A 19,114-nucleotide genomic window follows, 5' to 3' on the forward strand; every position below is an offset into this window, starting at 1 on the left:
CACCATTTCAGCCAGATATAGGGACTTGTTTTAATACAATACATCTGGAATATCTTGTTAAGTGAAAAAGTCTTGAAAACAAATTGTTTTGAGTCATATTTCACATGAAACAAGCTTTTTTTTTTACATTTGAAGAGGTTTTTAAGCTAATTTCAAGATCACTTTTAACTCAAAAGTCCTAAATATCACATCTTATTTCAAGAAATCTTGAGAAGCCGATTTTCACTAGTTCCATTGGCAGATTTTTTTGCTTATTTCAAGCAAAAACGTCTTTTATTTGTTGTTTTTTTACCTATTTTTGGAGGGGCATTTTTTCCAGTGTATTAGCTTCTGGCTCCCTTTGCAAACCACAGACAATGCTACAAAATATGTAAAGAAACATCAACTTTTAGGACGTATTTTCTTTCTTTTCTTCACGGACAGCAGCTCGCTGTCTGAATGCAGCCTGACTAAATGCTCTTCTTTACGTCTGAAGAAGTCTGCCGGATGTTTTTGTATCAGGTGACGCTGAAGTTTCGAAGGTTTTGAACACTCATGTGAGAGGGTCTCCAGACAGAGGACGCATTTCGGGCAATCGTGGCCATTTTTCTGTACGGCTGTAAAGCCAAACTTAATGTATGCTGCCTCATACTTTCTGATTTTAGTCGGACAGTTCTTTCGGTCTCTTCCAAGTCAAAAATCCGTCCATTTTGGCTAAGCTAGCTACATGCTAGCTTGAGGAGCAGAGCAGCTTGAGAACAGGCGCAAACCGCCAGGTCTACGATGTTTTGACTGGCAGCCAATCAGAAAGACAAGCATGGCAAATAACATTTCCATATGATATATTATTATAAATTGTATTTTACAATACTGATTAAAAAAATGTGACAATTTTTTATAATGTTTAAAAAAAATTGAATTCTATTTTTGCATTTTTTTCTTATCTTCACTCCAATTTTCTGAGGCCCCCCTAGCGCCCCCTGGCGGCCCCCACTTTGAAAACCACTGGGTTAGGATACAGGTTTTTCCAGCAGAACATTGCAATGGATTAAGATGTGAAGTGTTGCTCCCTCTACCTGTCAGTGGTTATAATGTTGTGGCTGATTGCTGTAAATGACGGTTTATAATTTATCGTACGATTTCCAGGCTTTAAGTCAAACATTGACATCATTTCACGGGAGGGAAAAATTATTTTATCAAAGAACAAGTTGAATCGGCAACACAAACAGAAGTCGTGATTCATTATATAAAACACAATTAAGACACTCAAATATAATAAATGTACAAAGAAAAGTATTATCGATAAAAACCTTAAATTCTATAAAAGAGATGGATGTAGCAAACATGGTGTCACCCAATGCAAAGCATTTAAGCATTTTTACCGTCATCATAACGGTGTTTTTTAAGACAAAAGTAACCATGTGTCTGATCTAATTTAAAAAAAAAAAATACATCATATAATCATTACCTAAGTTCATTTTCTTTTCCTGGAGAAAGTCAAGCGACTTTATTATATTGCCATTACATGTGGGTGTTCAATTTTTAAAGCGTATGCATGTGATCAAACATGGCAACTTGCACCATAAAGGGTTATGGACAGGTGGTGGGAAATATTCTTAAAGGACTTAAGAAGGACTTATGGAGCACTGAAACCGCAGCTGTTCATTAAATATTCTGCAATTGCCTCAGATACTTTGTCTATTGCAATGTTATTACGCTGCTACTCCAAGGTTATGTCATAAATTATTCATTAGAGATAATATAGAATGTGACCGTATTCAAAGTTGAGTCCTGAAAAATGAAAAAAAAAAAAAGAAGAATTTGTCCACATGGATTACAGTTAATATGACTGGATGAAAATAATCAAATGTCGCAAAAAAAAGTTGCGGCCGCAAGGAAATGTGGGACAGAATTATCTTATTTCCCCTTGGAATAAAGAGTATTTTTTCATTTAATTCAATTTAATTTAATTTAATCTCCTTCCTTTCATTCTTCCTATGCTAAAGGAGAAAAATAAGGAGGCATTTAGGGAGCATTTAGTCCCAATAGCTCTTATCATGGCTGCCAATTAGGTGCTTCTGGGTCATTCCACTTACTTAGAATATTCGATTGACGCCATATCTGGATAAAAAGGTGGAGCAAGAGAGAGATACACAAAACCTGATTGGTCAAAGCATCTGTTTAGAGGCCTACTATCTATCTAATTTTGGAGTTACTGTGATGAAAGCAAATCTAACTAATTACTTTATGTCTTGAGGGAAAAATTCCCCGACTTAATATTTCAGAAGAGGCGTTGACATGTTTTGATTTCAGAGTCTGTTGGACACAGAGATGTTTTGGAGATAGTTCCTGGTGACCATCGTCCATACTTCAAGGCAGCGGCGTCAATTCAGCCAAAGCTAAGGTAGCTAAAAGCTAAAGCTAAGGTACGGCGAGGTCATTAATAGTCACATGACTACAGTATCAATCAATAAATATACAATAATCACCACAAAAGTCTGCTATGCAGCTTATCTGAGTGCAAATGCAGTCTCACTCACACCCCGCTAACATAACAATGGACTCGTCTCTGTCTCCCTGTTAGCATTAGCTTTAGCATTAGCCTCGTTAACAGCCTGAATCCCGCCTTCACTACCTGGTCCAACATTGGACCCTTTTTTTTTGGTGATAAATAAATCTAAAGTTTTCTGTTTCCTTTTCTTATTTTACATTAATTAGCAAACAACAAATCCCGCTAATAACATCAGCTTTGACCTCCAGGCTCCGTCATCTCGTGGGAGGAGGGGGGGGGGCTGGGAGATACCACATTTCAAAAGGGGAAACAAGTGTCGGGGAAGATGATACTTAGATAAATTGATTGTGTTGTTATGTGTATTAAATAATAGAATAATCAATACAAATTGACACAGAGTAATTCCATAACTTAATTTAAAAAAAAAGAAAAGAAAAAACATGGTGTGGCAGCTGCCATACCCAATTGACGCCCATGCTTCAAGGCACTTAAAGTGTCACATTTTGTGACTATGTCCTCTTTTCAGAGATGAGACCAAGTCACACATGTGCAAGTCCCAAGTAATTTTTTCTTGGGCAAGTCAAGTCAAGTCAAAGTCAAGTAATAATAATAATAATAATACATTTAATTTTAAAAAAAAAGCGCCTTTCTCAACACTCAAGGACACTTTACAACACATTAAAAACACAATAAATAAAAATAACACAAGTTAAAAAAGAGGCTAGAGGGAGACTGCAGCTTGAAACAGATGGGTTTTGGGTTTTGATTTGAAGAGGGGTAAAGAGTCAATGTTAAGGATGTCTGGTGGGAGTGAGTTCCAGAGTTGGGGAGTCACCCAACTCTGGAATAAGTCACTTTATTATTACAATTTTACCTGCAGAATCTGATCTTAATAAAGTGAAAACACAAAGATATAAGTAACTGTCAGTAAACATCATTGGCCAATGAGTCCAACCTGTCCACCCCGTATCATATCAAGCTAACGTTAGCTAACTACCGACTAGGCTAACAGGATAATATTAGCTAATTTGACGAGCACTCACTCGTCAGAATGGATCTTTAAATGACGAACAAAGTTGGAAGTTATGTTAGATCAGGGATGGGCAACTGGCGGCCCTCGTCCTCACTCAGTACGGCCCGCAAATAGATCAATAATAATTTAATAATTTTTAAAAAACAAAAAAAACCTTGTAATTATACGGTTGACCGATAGAGGGCGCGCCATACGCAAACAGTAGCGGGGCCCGGGCCGCTTTCTGCAACAGCGAATAGGAAAGTCAAGAGCCATGGCCACTAGCAGTGGCAAAAAGAGAAAACTTGACCGAGTAAATCGCATTTTTCAGCCAAAATGGGAAGAAGAGTACCTCTTCAGTTTTGTTCTTTGTTATGAAGGAGTTAAAATTCCTTTTTGGACTTTTTTTAAGCAAATGTTTTGTCTTAGTTGCTTATTAAGGACGTGTTAAAATGCATTTATATGCAGAAAATAGTTGTATGTTGGTGCAATAAACACACAGATATAAATTCATATAAAATGTGTTCTTATTGAGAATCATTTGTAGCGTCTTTCATATCCAATTATTCGAAGTGCGTGTTCATGTTGGCCCTCTTTATCATGGAAGTTGCCCATCCCTGTGCTAGATGCTTAACACTCAAGTCATTCAAGTCATCGTGTCTCAAGTCAAGTGCCGAGTCTTTAACTTCCAAGTCCGAGTCGAGTCACAAGTCATCAAAACAGTGACTCGAGTCCCCATCTCTGCCTTATATGGAGCCTTAGAATTCTTACTGTACGATTACCATGTGTCAGACATGATGAGACGTCTGCAAAATCATTTCAAACAAACAGGAATGTTCTCTGAAATTATTAGCCAAACAAAGCAATCCAACGCAGAACAAAAGGTCTGAACAGTTAAGCGATCATCAAGCTGAGGTAGATGCCACGAGTGCGTTTGTGTGCGTGTGCTAGCTGCACGGCGGCTGCTTCTGGGCCTTCAGCGGGCTGAAGAACGGGTGCCACAGCGCCTCCTCCAGAGTGATCCGTCTGCAGACATCGTACTCCAACATGCAGCTGAGCAGGTCGAACAGCTGCCGCTCCTCCTCGCTCTTCGTCTGCATGTGCTGCTGAAAGAGAAGCAGTTACTGTGGCTTCCTGCTGCTTTGGGATGCAGCTGGCCGCTTCATGTCAGCACTTTGCGTACCTTGAGAGGTTTGCAGTGTTTTCTGATGTAGTTGTCAGAGGAGCTCTGCTCGTCCCAGTTCAGGCGGTCATGGCGCACATAATCCTGCTTCCTACACACAGTAAGGCAAGGCAAGTTCATCTGTACGGCACAATTCAACTACAGGGCGATTCAAAGTGCTTTACAGAGACATTAAAACAGTAGAAATAAAAAGCACGATTTAATTTTTAAACAAAAAACAAAGAAATAAGCAAAAAAATCTGCCAATGGAATTAATGAAAATCGGTTTCTTGAAATAAAATTTGATATTTAGGACTTTTGAGTTAAAAGTGATCTTGAAATTAGCTTAAAAACCTCTTCAAATGTAAAAAAAAAAAAGCTTGTTTCATGTGAAATGTGACTCAAAACAAGATGTTTTCAAGACTTTTTCATTTAACAAGATATTCCAGATGTATTGTATTAAAACAAGTCCCTATATCTGGCTGAAATGGTGCTTGTTAGGCAGTTGTGTCTTATATTAAGTGTAATGAGATACTCAATGAGACAAATATACTTGGTAAGACTTTGATTTTTTCCAGTGTACTCTGGACCTCTCTGAGAGACAATACACAAATGTAGCGACAAAATATTCTAGAGCATCTGCAGCCTGTGTGCGAGTAAGTATTTAAGTATTTGTGAAAGACTTGCTCCTCCATTTTCCTCTGTTGACCTGTTTGCTGATTTCTGCCTCTGTACAGACTCATATCAGCACAACATGTAGCCTCAACTGCTATTCTCAGTGTGTTATCCCGTAAACGCAACAGCAGAAAATCTCCTGCTGCGAAGCATATGTTTTGAACAGAAACTGTGGAAAACGTCCACACCAAACTGTCCGCAGACTGTCCTGAAAATCTCCAGTGTTCATGTGTGAAAAAAACAACTCATAAGATTTACTTAAAAAACCCTTTGTAAGTATTTGCACTCAAATGATTTCAGTAATATTTAATGCTGCAATATCAAGTAAATTTTACTTACCATAAAACATAACAGTTTTGAAGATATTAAGTAACATTTACTTAATTACATCTAAGTTTAAGTTATATTTATTTAAACAAATTAAGTAAAGTCTACTTGTTTTTCATAGGCAGGAACATAATTTTACTCAAAATTTTAAGTAAATGTTATATATCTGTAGTATTTGCTGTTATGAAGTAACTTAGTAGATTTTAACGATACACTTTCAGAGTAAAGTTTATGTAGTATTTCTAGGTTTATGTACATACAACTATTAAACATTTAAATTGTATGAGGAAACCTAAGTAAAACTTACTCTTCCCCCATAATTCATGTATTACGTTAATAAAATGTTTAATTTTACTTAAGAAGCTCGAGTTCTTACTGAATCTTAAAAATACAAGGTAGAAATTATGTAATTTTTTATTATTTTATAATTATCACTTTTTTCAGTGTACCTGGTCTGCTTTAGCAGATGTAAAGGAATCGGTCCCAAGACTTTCTCCATCATGGCCAGGTGCTCTTTACAATCATGACTCTGAAATCACAACACAGATTATCGGGATATAATTAATTAACTACACTTTCTGTGTGTGTGCCTGAGAGAGTGAGAGTGTGTGTGTTTGTGTACCGGAAAGAGCATTCGTCCAAGGTAAAACTCTATGAGAACGCAGCCCAGACTCCAAACATCACACGCCTGGTTCCAGCCGAGATCTGAACACAAACACACATGATGGGCAAGGCAATTTTATTTATAGAGCACAATTCATACACAAGGCAATTCAAAGTGCTTCACAGCTACACAAAATCACAAGAAGGCAATAAAATCATTAAAAAGAAATAATTTTTTTTATTTATAATATAATAATAATAATAATAATAAGATATTCAATAATAATAATAATTAAAAAAAAAATAATAATAATAATACAATTTTAAAAATTAAAAAAAAACATTAAAAATAATCATTAATTAATTAATTAATTAATTAAAAAGTGAAGAATAGAAAAAAAATTGGGGATAATTTTCTGTGTGTGGGATATGTGAGCATACCTAAAATGATTTCTGGAGCTCTGTAGTGACGCGTCGACACTAAGGACTCATGGTGTTGGTGGTCAAATGTTGCAGTACCAAAATCCACCACTTTCACATCTGGACCCCTCGGCTTCCCCTTTTCACACATCTGACACACACACACACACACACACACACACACGCACACACACAACCAAAAACGTATCACACGCTTGGCAAACTTTAAAATGACACGACTGTTTTCTGTATTATCCGTGGACTCATTTACCGTCTCGTGGTTGTACTTCACGTCAGAGTCGGAGCAGACGAACAGGATGTTCTCCGGCTTAAGGTCCGTGTGCGTCAGCTTGTTACGATGCAGGACTGTAAAAACACAAACATTTCAAATGTTCTCCTTTCAGTGTTCAGTGGTTTTTTTGCCTTCCTCTTACCAAGTGAGCTAAGCAGGGTGGAGTTATCACACTGGAAAAAATCTAAATCTTACCAAGTATATTTGTCTCATTGAGTATCTCATTACACTTAATATGAGACACAACTGCCTAACAAGCACCATTTCAGCCAGATATAGGGACTTGTTTTAATACAATACATCTGGAATATCTTGTTAAATGAAAAAGTCTTCAAAACAAATTGTTTTGAGTCACATATCAAATGAAACAAACTTTTTTTTTCATTTGAAGAGGTTTTTAAGCTAATTTCAAGATCACTTTTAACTCAAAAGTCCTAAATATCACATCTTATTTCAAGAAATCTTGACAAGCCGATTTTCACTAGTTCCATTGGCAGATTTTTTTGCTCATTTCAAGCAAAAACGTCTTTTATTTGTTGTTTTTCTTACTTATTTTTGGAGGGACATTTTTTCCAGTGCAGTCTTCTTTCAATTGTCTTTCCTTTTTCAATCATGTCTTTACAGTTCTTAGCTGTCATTAGAGGCTAATGCTTGTAACTGTGGCTCATTAGGATGAGGATTTACCAGTATTTACATGTGTTGGGTTCTTCCACTGCACTTCTACATACCTATTGAAACCGCATTTAATAACAAATAGAAACACGGAACTCCAAATTTCATACTCTTGGCTTAAAACCAAAATGGAAGAAAACCCAGAGTCAAATTTTCTTCTTGGAACCTTAACTCATTGGCTGCCAGCCATTTTCATTTCAGAGCCACCCATACTGCCAAGTGTTTTACAGTATTTTGACTGATTTTCCAAGACCCACAGAAAAGTGTGTCTTATGACTATGTACACACTGAAATTACCAAAAGAAAGAGTAGACTCTCTTCTTTCATCAGGAAAAAAAGTTTGTTTCTACCATTTTCAGTCCTTTAGTAATAGACAGTAGAACATAGGTTGGTTTCACCAAAAACAGCTGTTTGACCAAAAAAACGAAAAAAACAAGCTCTTTTTTTTTTGTGCATAGTGGCACTGCTGCCACCTAGCGGGTAATTTTGCCAGTATATTCTCTGGTTAGTGTTTACAAGCCTAAGATTTAGTGACAAACTCCGCTAGATTGTCCCCCAGCCCGCTCCGTTAAAAACGCAATTGACGTCTATAGACGTCTTTGGCAGTGAACGTTTTTTTTAAATTGACGTCTATAGTCTTTGGCAGTCAGCGGTTTTTTTAAATTGACGTCTATAGACGTCAATGGCACCGAAAGAGTTAAGTAAGGATTATCAACCCACACTTCGGCCTTTTAAAGCAGGTAGAAAGGTGGCTTACCAAGTTAATTAAAATCTCCTGAAATTCTTGATCTTATGAAAAAAACTGTACAAGGTTCTGTTTCACAGATACAGCTTGAAACAAAAACTGAATCCAACGACAGACGAGTTCAGATTGTTGACTGACCAAAGGTCGATACAGAAATGATCTTTCAGACGTACATTTCGTCAGTGGGAACTCAATCCAGGATTCTTGTCTTTGTCTTTGGTCACAGTTGATATTGGTGAGGTAAAACACAATATCAATGTTCATCAAAGTAATAAATGTGTGAATTAATTCGCTGTTCATCTGTGGAGCCATTCAGATTTTTCAGGTCTTACTCTTTCTTGTGTTTCAGAGCCATCCTCTTTTCTTTCTGATTCCACCCCTTCAAGTCTCATAGTCTGTAAATTCCAATTGAAATAAAATGTATCTGCAGCCTGTAAAGCCTTAAATGGGTCAGCTGGAATGTTTCCCCGAGAAGATTATAATAATACAGGTGGGGAGAAAGATGGTTTATGTTGGAGTCAGCTGATGGAAAAGCAACATTTGGATGTGGACAGTTGTTCTACCACATTACATTGGTTGTGGTTCTGGGTTAAATAAATCTTTTTGAACATTGACTAAACCCAAAGAGGTTTTTTGAAAATGAGAATATAGCACCTTTTGTTTGAAAATATATATATATATATATGTTTATTTACTACATTCAAAGCACTCGCTTTCTTCCCCTGTACTTAGTTGTTTAGTTTGAATCTAAGGTTGACCATTGCCTGCATCTGTTGCACGATCCCTTTGCCTCCCTTATAAGTTCCCTCAGAAAAATTTGTCATGACAGTATTGACAGATGGTTTAATTCAATAAAACTATATTTTTTTCACTTGCTTATTTTTACATTTCTCCTGCAAAAGAGGGGGGTTAAATTAAATATATATATATTAATTAAATATTAAAATAAATATATATTATGAATATATATATATATATATATATACATATATATATATTTAATTAAATATTAAAATAAATATATATTATCAATATATATATAGCTAAATTTAAAGCTGTTAAATTAAATATATATATATATATTTAATTTATTTATTACATTTTATTTATTTTATTTTCATAGCATAGGGATTTTGTATGTTCTGTCTGCCAAAAGCACCTCTTTAAGATACAAAATAATCAAATAAAAAAATTGACCAACGGCTCCCACTACTGTCAGTGCTGGGGTCAGAGGTCACAGACTTCACAGAAGCACAGACGTAACTTACAGGAGACGGCTCTGAAAATCTCAAAGGCCATGTATCTGATCTGCTCCACGCTGAATGGGAGGAAGTTGTTCTGTCGGAGGAAATCGAAGGTACTGAGGCCCAGCAGCTCGAACACGATACAGATGTGCCCCTCGTGCTTGAACCAGTCCAGCATCCTCACGCAAGCACTGGCATGAGCGAGGAAAGGATCCATTATCGGAGAATGTAGGATTTTGATGATTGAAAGAGAAATCCTGCTATTATCACAGACTTTATCACAGACTAGTTTAAAAATAAATTACACCAGGCATGAAGTTGAATGCTTTCAGGGAACAATGTTATACTTCAGGATGTACTTCAGGAATCTGAAGCAGCTGCACTCACAATGTATTGTCATCATCCAGGCTGTTGATCTCCTCCAGCACGGCGATCTCAGATCTGGCTACTTCACAGAAACTCTCAAACTTCCTCACAATCTTCACAGCTACGTGCTCATCTCTGAACACACAAATGCACACAAACAGATGAAAGAAACAGATGAATATTGCCACAAATATGATTTCACCCACATTATTTTACACACAGATTAAAAGGTGGAAACTAAAGGTTTAGAAATGGGACAGTTTTAGAGAATTTCAGCACGCCTGATAATTAGAAACTGATTAGTAAGTAAGCATGCATGCTTACTTGTGTCTATCAATACACTCAACCACTCTTCCAAAGGCTCCTTCTCCTAGTGTAGAGACCACCTCATCTAGGAAACAGAGACACATTTATTTGCATTGGCCGATGGATATTAAATTGTGAAACTGTAGGTGTAAAAATATAACTGTTAAAGCCAGCTGTTTTTTTTAGATTTTTTCTTTGCATCCAGCCAAATTGTCTTGACAGCATGATTACATAATGTAGCAATTTAAGGTGGAAAAGGATAACAAATATTTCACTCCTCAAGCTCTAACTGGCGGCTCGCACTCGCATACTAGCTTATAACAATATGGTAACAATAACAATAAATTTTTTCAAATAACACACAGCGAATACTGCACAGTATTAAGTATTTGTATTAAATTTGCATTTTTGTAGTATTAAGTATTTTTATTAATTATTAATTAAGGCTTAATGGTGTTTCCTAAAGGGGGCACACTGTTAAACCTGGCAACGCAGCCCGCTTAAAGCACAGAGCACGCTAGCTCCTTTAGCCAGCGCGAGATGCAGGCACAATGGATCGGTTTTTAATTAAAAAGGGCAAAAACCAGCACAAAAACCATGCTCATCCTGAATGTCTCACTATGATTACAACAACAAACTACAAATACAACATGAGGAAAGTCGAGGACATGCACGCCAGCTTCCACTCATCCCAGTATTAAGGTACATGTGGTCTGAATTGAAAATGTATTGGCTGTGTTGTTTCTTTTTTTGTGGGATGTTTTATATGTAGAAATGCATATTTGCAAACTTAGTATGTTGTGGTAAAAGTGGCTCTAACCTTGATTTTGCTGCCAATGTGGCTCTTGTGAAATAAAAAGTGAGTATCACTGCTGTATCACATCATTGAAGAATTATCTTATGGAGAAAAGTGGAGGCTAAGTCTGTCATTAAGAGTCATACTCACAGTAGTACAGACTACTGGGACATCAGAGACAGTGGGATGAAACAATATCTACATATCTCATAAAAGAGCATACAGGACCTAAAAATACTCTCCAATTTATAGGCGAATATTTAACTGGACCCTAACCCTAACCCCAAGTGTATATTGTAATCAACCAGGATCTGTCGAGCGTTGTTAACAGAACGCAACGCATTTCAGGAAACATTAAAGAGGCACATCATCATCTTCAAATGCCACTTACAACTGAAAATGAGGAAAAAGAAGAAATTGTTTTCATGAACAAGCTTTCCTGCCATACTTTTGTACTCTACGACAAGTCTTTCTTCCGTTTTAACCAGCTTTGTTTCTGTCAGCTTGATTCAATTCAATTCAATTCATTTTTATTTATATAGCGCCAAATACAACAAATGTCATCTCAAGGCACTTAGATAATAAAGTCCAATACAAGCCAATTGGAATTCAATTAATTGTAATCATAATTATTAATAAAATAATCCAATTCGTTCATATAGAGCCAATTCAAAAACAATTTCCTAGCTAAGGAAACCAGGAGATTGCACTGAAACTGATGAAGGGCAGTTAGCTTTAACTATGATGAGACGCCTTCAGTCACTCCATTTGCATTGCAGGAACAATCAATCATCCACTAAACTCCTACTAAATGTTTCCTTTGTGATGCCGTTTCAGAAAGTCAACATTCAGTCGACAACAAGTTATGACACTGACAACAAAAAAGCCTGAAAATAAAGATTTGAGTTGAGTACATCTTTCTTTCATCAGGAGGCCAATGTGATAGTTCAGGTGTCCTTCCTCATCATCCTCACACGCCTCTCCCTCTTTAGTCTTGTTTACTCCCTCGTCAGCACTGACAGCTTCATCCAGGAGAAAAGGTGATTGAATCTGGAGTGAAGTATCACCAGGCTGTAAGAGGAATGCAACAAATAGTGGCGGTTCAGAAGGTTTGAACTCAGATCGCATAAATGATTATGAGTGACAAGAAAACACAACGATCATTGCACAGATTGGATAATGTAAGAAAGTTTTCCCAAGTGACAAGCAAATACAAAAAGTTCAATACTATTTTCAAAAGATTCCCTTCTAAATGTCACATATTACAAAGAAATGTTTCCATTTAAACTGTCTTCAAAATTCAAACAGTAAGAATTGCAACGTAATCATAATAACTAGAAAGAGCTGTTCCTGCGAAACAGCAGTGAGAATGCTTCAGAGCTGAATGGGGATAGCTGACCATGCTGAAAAAGCTGAAAATAGTTCAATTTTAGCAGTAAAAACTGTTGCTGAGGTATTGGTTGAAGGAATTTTGTGATTTTTGTGTACTACCAAACTTAACATTGGAGTTAGTCAGAGAATTTGAGAGGTTGATCTCGGTTCAAGGCTCATAGCTGAAATTCTGTAAATGTGAGCTCTTTAGTAGTTACATTGGCTGAAAGAGGACAAACTTTCCTACATTTTAAGGTATAATTTGTTTCTCTAAGTTAAACTATATGCACGTTAGAGGACTTTGTTTGAAAAACTGAAAAATTTGAAACTTATCAGCACGCACTCAACTGTGTGCTCATTCATAAAAATCAAGAAGGAGCAAAAATGTTCATGTGTTTGAAACTGTCAAATTTCAAAATTGGCTGAAGATTTGAAAAAGCTGAAACAAGTGGTAATAGCTGAATGTCTTGTGACCCATTTAAAGTTTGAATGGCGTCTCTAGCTGAAAGCATGCAGAAGTAGTTAGGTTGGAAAGAGGGAGATGAGTTGGAAGAGCTGAAAGCAGTTTCCCATTCATTTGAATGACGGAAAAATTTGAATATCTTAAAAAGTGTAAAAGTTAAAAACACCAAAAATCATAGTAGAAATCTGCTGAAAGAGCTGAACGTTTTCATACGAAAACTGTGGAAATAGCTGAAAGTATGCAGGAGTAGTTAGGTGCCAAAAACTGGCGGAATAATAATAACTAGAAAGAGCTGTTCCTGCGAAACAGCAGAGAATGCTTCTGAGCTGAATGGGGATAGCTGACCATGCTGAAAAAGCTGAAAATAGTTCAATTTTAGCAGTAAAAACTGTTGCTGAGGTATTGGTTGAAGGAATTTTGTGATTTTTGTGTACTACCAAACTTAACATTGGAGTTAGTCAGAGAATTTGAGAGGTTGATCTCGGTTCAAGGCTCATAGCTGAAACTCTGTAAATGTGAGCTCTTTAGTAGTTACACTGGCTGAAAGAGGACAATTATTCCTACATTTTAAGGTATAATTTGTTTCTCTAAGTTAAACTGTAAGAAAGTTAGAGGAATTTTTCTCATCCATAAAAATCAAGAAGGAGCAAAAATGTTCATGTGTTTGAAACTGTCATATTTCAAAATTGTCTGAAGGTTTGAAAAAGCTGAAACAATTGGTAATAGCTGAATGTGTTGTGACCCATTTAAAGTTTGAATGGTGTCTCTAGCTGAAAGCATGCAGAAGTAGTTAGGTTGGAAAGAGGGAGATGATTTGGAAGAGCTGAAAGCAGTTTCCATTCATTTGAATGACGGGAAAATTTGAATAAAAGTTGAATATCTTAAAAAGTGTAAAAGTTAAAAACACCAAAAATGATAGCAGGAATCTGCTGAAAGAGCTGAACGTTTTCATACCAAAACTGTAGAAATAGCTGAAAGTATGCAGGAGTAGTTAGGTGCCAAAAACTGGCGGAATAATAATAACTAGAAGGAGCAGTTCCTGCGAAACAGCAGAGAATGCTTCTGAGCTGAATGGGGATAGCTGACCATGCTGAAAAAGCTGAAAATAGTTCAATTTTAGCAGTAAAAACTGTTGCTAAGGTATTGGTTGAAGGAATTTTGTGATTTTTGTGTACTACCAAACTTAACATTGGAGTTAGTTAAAGAATTTGAGAGGTTGATCTCGGTTCAAGGCTCATAGCTGAAATTCTGTAAATGTGAGCTCTTTAGTAGTTACATTGGCTGAAAGAGGACAATTATTCCTACATTTTAAGGTATAATTTATTTCTTTAAGTTAAACTGTAAGAAAGTTAGAGGAATTTTGCTCATCCATAAAAATCAAGAAGGAGCAAAAATGTTCATGTGTTTGAAAGTGTCATATTTCAAAATTGGCTGAAGGTTTGAAAAAGCTGAAACAATTGGTAATAGCTGAATGTCTTGTGACCCATTTAAAGTTTGAATGGTGTCTCTAGCTGAAAGCATGCGGAAAGAGGAAGATGATTTGGAAGAGCTGAAAGCAGTTTCCATTCATTTGAATGACGGGAAAATTTGAATAAAAGTTGAATATCTTAAAAAGTGTAAAAGTTTAAAACACCAACAATCATAGTAGAAATCTGCTGAAAGAGCTGAACGTTTTCATACGAAAACTGTGGAAATAGCTGAAAGTATGCAGGAGTAGTTAGGTGCCGAAAACTGGCGGAATAATAATAATAGAGAGAAACAGGAACTTAATAGTGAGAATGCCTTAAAGCATTCTCACAATAATCATCAGTGAATAACTAAAAAACTGTGAATGTCCCTTCCTGTGAGATCTTATATCATCCCGGCTCACAGCCTCACAGACTGACACAGAAGGCTACTGGGAACAGGAAGAGGAAGTAAACCATCATACCGAGTTATACATTTCCAGGGTGGGTTGTTGTGTTCGCTGCTTGAAGCTCCCTGACTTTATATGAGACCGACAGTTGGATTTGGAAACATCATCGCCTGCCAGGATGCATTCACAACAAATTACTGCATATTTCAGGAAACACTCATCACAAGCATCAAGTCACATGTATGAGGGTCCCAGAAACAAACTCAACAAAAATGTGTGTGTAAGACTGTCCCAATTCAATTCAATTCATTTTTATTTATATAGCGCCAAATACAACAAATGTCATCTCAAGGCACTTAGATAATAAAGTCCAATTCAAGCCAATTGGAATTCAATTAATTGTAATCATAATTATTCATAAAATAATCCTATTTGTTCATATAGAGCCAATTCAAAAACAATTTCCTAGCTAAGGAAACCAACAGATTGCACTGAAACTTTGTTTTCGGTCCAATCTCCCACCAACCAGTTATTTACATATGTTGTAAGTAGGAGTATCGTTACCTCTCCAGGAATCGCAGTCATCGTCCTTCCTACCCATGGTACCGTTGACCACGATGAACTCTGTGACCCCCACTTTGTCCACTTAGTCTCCAGTCCCTGGAGGTATGATGCTAACTGGGCAGAGGGTAAAATATACTTTGAAATTAGGCAGAAAACTAGGTTAGGACATCTCAGACAGTCCAAACAATCCAAACCAGAGGTTATGCAAATCAAACCTTTTTCATTTCAGTGTGTAGGTTTATGCTGTTGCTATTGTTCGAGGGTAAAGAGATTTTAAAAACAGTAACTTAAAGACAGAATTCAGCTCAGAATAAGCAACCAGTCATCATCTGATGAGTCAAATTAGACTATTCGACTAAATATTTTAGATATGGCCTATACTTGAATTGATCCAGCCTTATTTTAGTTGACTTTGTTCACAGCAGTTCGTTGTTTACCTTCCATCCTGTTTTTTTTTTGTTTAAACCAGAGGTCTTCAACAGGGGGTCCGCGACCCCCAGAGGGTCCGCGGAGGTACTGCAGGGGGGTCGCGAAATATTTGGTTGTTTAGACGATTTAAAAAAAAAAAAAATTATTTAAAAAAAAAAAATTAAATTTTTTTTTTTTTTTTTAAACAGTTTTTTCTCACAAATTGTGTGCAAACGTGTGCCATCCACACAGGGCCGGCCCAAGCCTTTATGGGGCCTTAAGCAGAATTTCATTTGGGCCCCCCTACCATCACCTCAGCTCCAGATGCCTCATTATTCCACAGGCTCCACTGTTATGTGTGTAACGGACCCACAATCATTAGCATTATTTGTAATCATCTTACACTATACAGGTGTCAGCAAACTCATAAATATGGTTTAATTAACTTCTACATAAAGAGTGATGTATAAGTATGGCTCATTAATTTAACTATTTGAAAGTAACATCAGCAGGCTGGAGACTGCATTTATAGTAAACACGTTAAATAGTTTAATTTCTTTCAGATGTGCAATGGTGCGCAAAATGTTCAAAATCCAAATACAAAATAGAATCAAATGACATTCACATTATCTTACAGAAAAATAAAGTTGTAATCAAAATTAAATTCAAAATTGTTCTCGGGGCCCCCTGGTGGCGTGGGGGCCCTAAGCGACCGCATAGTTGGCATATGCATCCACAGATGGTTTGAGGATTCATTGTCCCATCTACATGCATGTTTAAAGTTAAAATCTGTGGATTATTTGAATAGCTTAGTATTGAATGTACAATAACAGAGTAGCTATGTTTATACACGGCACTAGGCCCCGTTAAATAGAAAACACAATTGTATGCCATATAAATAGTAGGGGGGTCCCTGCTCCAAATCTCCATCAGTTTGGGGGTCCCTGACCTGAAAAACGTTGAAGACCCCTGGTCTAAACCACAAGGACGCCAATTGTTGTGTACTGTTGGTGACATAAGACCATAAGACAATCTTTGTACCCTAGTAGGGTTGCCAACCGTCCCGTATTGAGCTGAAAAGGGACGCACTTTGTCCCGCATTACTGTGAGAGTCTAAAAATAGTCAGTATCATGCCAATGGAAATTAATAACAGGGCGCTTTATGTGCAAATGTACGGTAAACTTGTTCCCAGGCCCTGTCCTGCTCTGCGACCAATGAGCTGACAACATACACTCATCCCATTGGTCGAGGAGGCATTTCTGCTCGCGAAGAAGATAGCGGAAGACACAAAGCAAACAGAAAGTTTTCTACAGATTTTCTGTTTGCACTAAAAATGTGCACTATTACAGGATTAATGTTCTGCTTTCTATCTATTGTTTTATATTAATGTGTACACTTTTAATTTAAGCAGGACAGGTTTCTGTTTAAGAAAGATACTGATTTTATTCAATTAGTAAACAGTTATTTTTTTTATTAAAGTGAATTGCTGGATAATAATTTGTTTTCCTTGTGTTAATGTCACTCAAAAATATGCATCTAATTCCATTCAGGTTAGGTTACTTTCCCTTGTTTTCTTTATCAAACGGCTCCCTTGATGTAGTGAGTAAAGTGCGGTATCTAGGTCACATCATCACTGATGACCTGTGTGATGATGAAGATATCCAGCGTCAGTGTCGTAAATTGTATGCACAAGCTAATATGTTGGCACGCAGGTTCCATATGTGCACAGATGAAGTTAAGGTCAATCTCTTCAGAGCCTACTGCACTCCTTTTTATACAGCAAACCTATGGTGTAAATACCATGCAGGTAAGCTGAAGAAGCTGCAGGTGGCATATAATGATGCCTTTAGGATTTTTCTGAAGCTACCAAGATGGACAAGTGCTAGCACTTTATTTGTAAATTTTAACGTCCCCACTGTTCATGCTCTGCTGAGGAACTTTATGTATGCATTTATGGGTAGACTTGTTGGGTCCAGCAATGCCATTTTATCTTTACTCTGTGATACCAGGCAGAGTGATACGAGATACTTCTCTGAAATGTGGAAGCACTGGTATAGATGTTTGTATGTGTTTGTGTCCTAATTACCTGGTGTTTGTGTTGTACTGTCTGTTTTATGTGTTGTATGTGTTTTTTATGGAACATTGAGTCCGCAATAAAAGTTTACATTCATTCATTCATAGTTCAAAAAATAATTTCACTCACAAAAAAAAGGGGCTGAAAAATTCACCAGGAAGAGTGAAGGCATCTGGGTCGGCCGGCCCTGCCAATGAGGGGTCCTTTATTTATTTTTCAGGGAGTTGGCAACCCTATACCCTAGTGGTATACAGCCCACATGGAAACATAAACAAAAATAAAGTCTGACTTTTTCTAATGATGGGGTCCCTTTAGGAAAAGTCATAACATTTCAAGTTGGAAAAAGATAGTTTAAGGTATTTTTTCTACAGCTAAACATGGTAGTGGCTCACTTTTGACCTGCAAGACAACAGGAGGGTTAAAGTAACGCTTTCAATCCCTTTCAAAGTAACCAAGTTATCATTTGACACTGTCAACATCAAAAGATATCAAATGTTTTCCGTTAGATTTGATTGAAACTTCATAAGGGAGCCCAACTAGTCCTTTGAATTGCCTTGTGTACGAATTGTGCTCTACGAATAAACTCGCCTTGCTAAGTCAGTTTCCATGTGAGCACAACAGCAGCATTCAAGTGTTATTACCAGTTTAATTCATACTTAATAAGTTTACTGTAAAATGTTTATCCCAGAATTAAAATTTAATCAAATCAAAATCAAATCAAATTTATTTATACAGCACATTTCATGTACAAACAGTTCAAAGTGCTTTACATAAAATAAAAGCATTGCAGCAGGGAGTGGAAGAAGCATTAAAAATACATAAAAGAATATAAAGAGAAACAAATCATATCATTTAAATGAATTTAAAAACAAGCAACAGTCCAGATAAGTTCAAAGATATTTCAGACACATGAGAACAGAAATGTTTTTAACCTGGATTTAAAAATGTCTCCATTTGGTGAAAGTTTAATCACTAAATCTAATTTAGCTGAAGAATAAAACATTTTGTCCATTTGACACAGAAATTGCAATATAGAAATATTTCCATGTAGAAGACACAGTTAGCTCATGTGTCTATGCATGAAATCTGCACGATATCTTTGAACTTATCTGGACTGTTTCTGGTTTTTAAATTCATTTAAATGCTTTTATTTGTTTCTCTTTATATTCTTTTATGTATTTTAATGCTTCTTCCACTCCCTGCTGCAATGCTTTTATTTTATGTAAAGCACTTTGAACTGTTTTTACATGAAATGTGCAATATAAAT

The 19,114-nt window shown here is 36.5% G+C and overlaps 1 protein-coding gene across 1 annotated transcript; it reads right to left on the reverse strand.

The window, feature by feature from the left end:
- Positions 1 to 3,138: 3,138 nt before the first annotated feature.
- Positions 3,139 to 15,421, reverse strand: LOC142401623 (dual specificity protein kinase CLK1-like). The gene is made up of 12 exons (XM_075487092.1): positions 15,365 to 15,421; positions 14,876 to 14,970; positions 12,026 to 12,182; positions 10,334 to 10,400; positions 10,031 to 10,144; positions 9,668 to 9,834; positions 6,962 to 7,056; positions 6,712 to 6,841; positions 6,290 to 6,372; positions 6,117 to 6,196; positions 4,687 to 4,777; positions 3,139 to 4,606 (listed from the first exon to the last, which is right to left on the reverse strand). The coding sequence occupies exons 1-12, from the start codon at positions 15,399 to 15,401 to the stop codon at positions 4,451 to 4,453; spliced, it is 1,272 nt and encodes a 423-aa protein (XP_075343207.1). The 5' UTR covers positions 15,402 to 15,421; the 3' UTR covers positions 3,139 to 4,450.
- Between the last annotated feature and the right edge of the window lie 3,693 nt (positions 15,422 to 19,114).

Source organism: Odontesthes bonariensis, chromosome 16 (assembly GCF_027942865.1).
Source record: "Odontesthes bonariensis isolate fOdoBon6 chromosome 16, fOdoBon6.hap1, whole genome shotgun sequence".
Taxonomy (NCBI): domain Eukaryota; kingdom Metazoa; phylum Chordata; class Actinopteri; order Atheriniformes; family Atherinopsidae; genus Odontesthes; species Odontesthes bonariensis.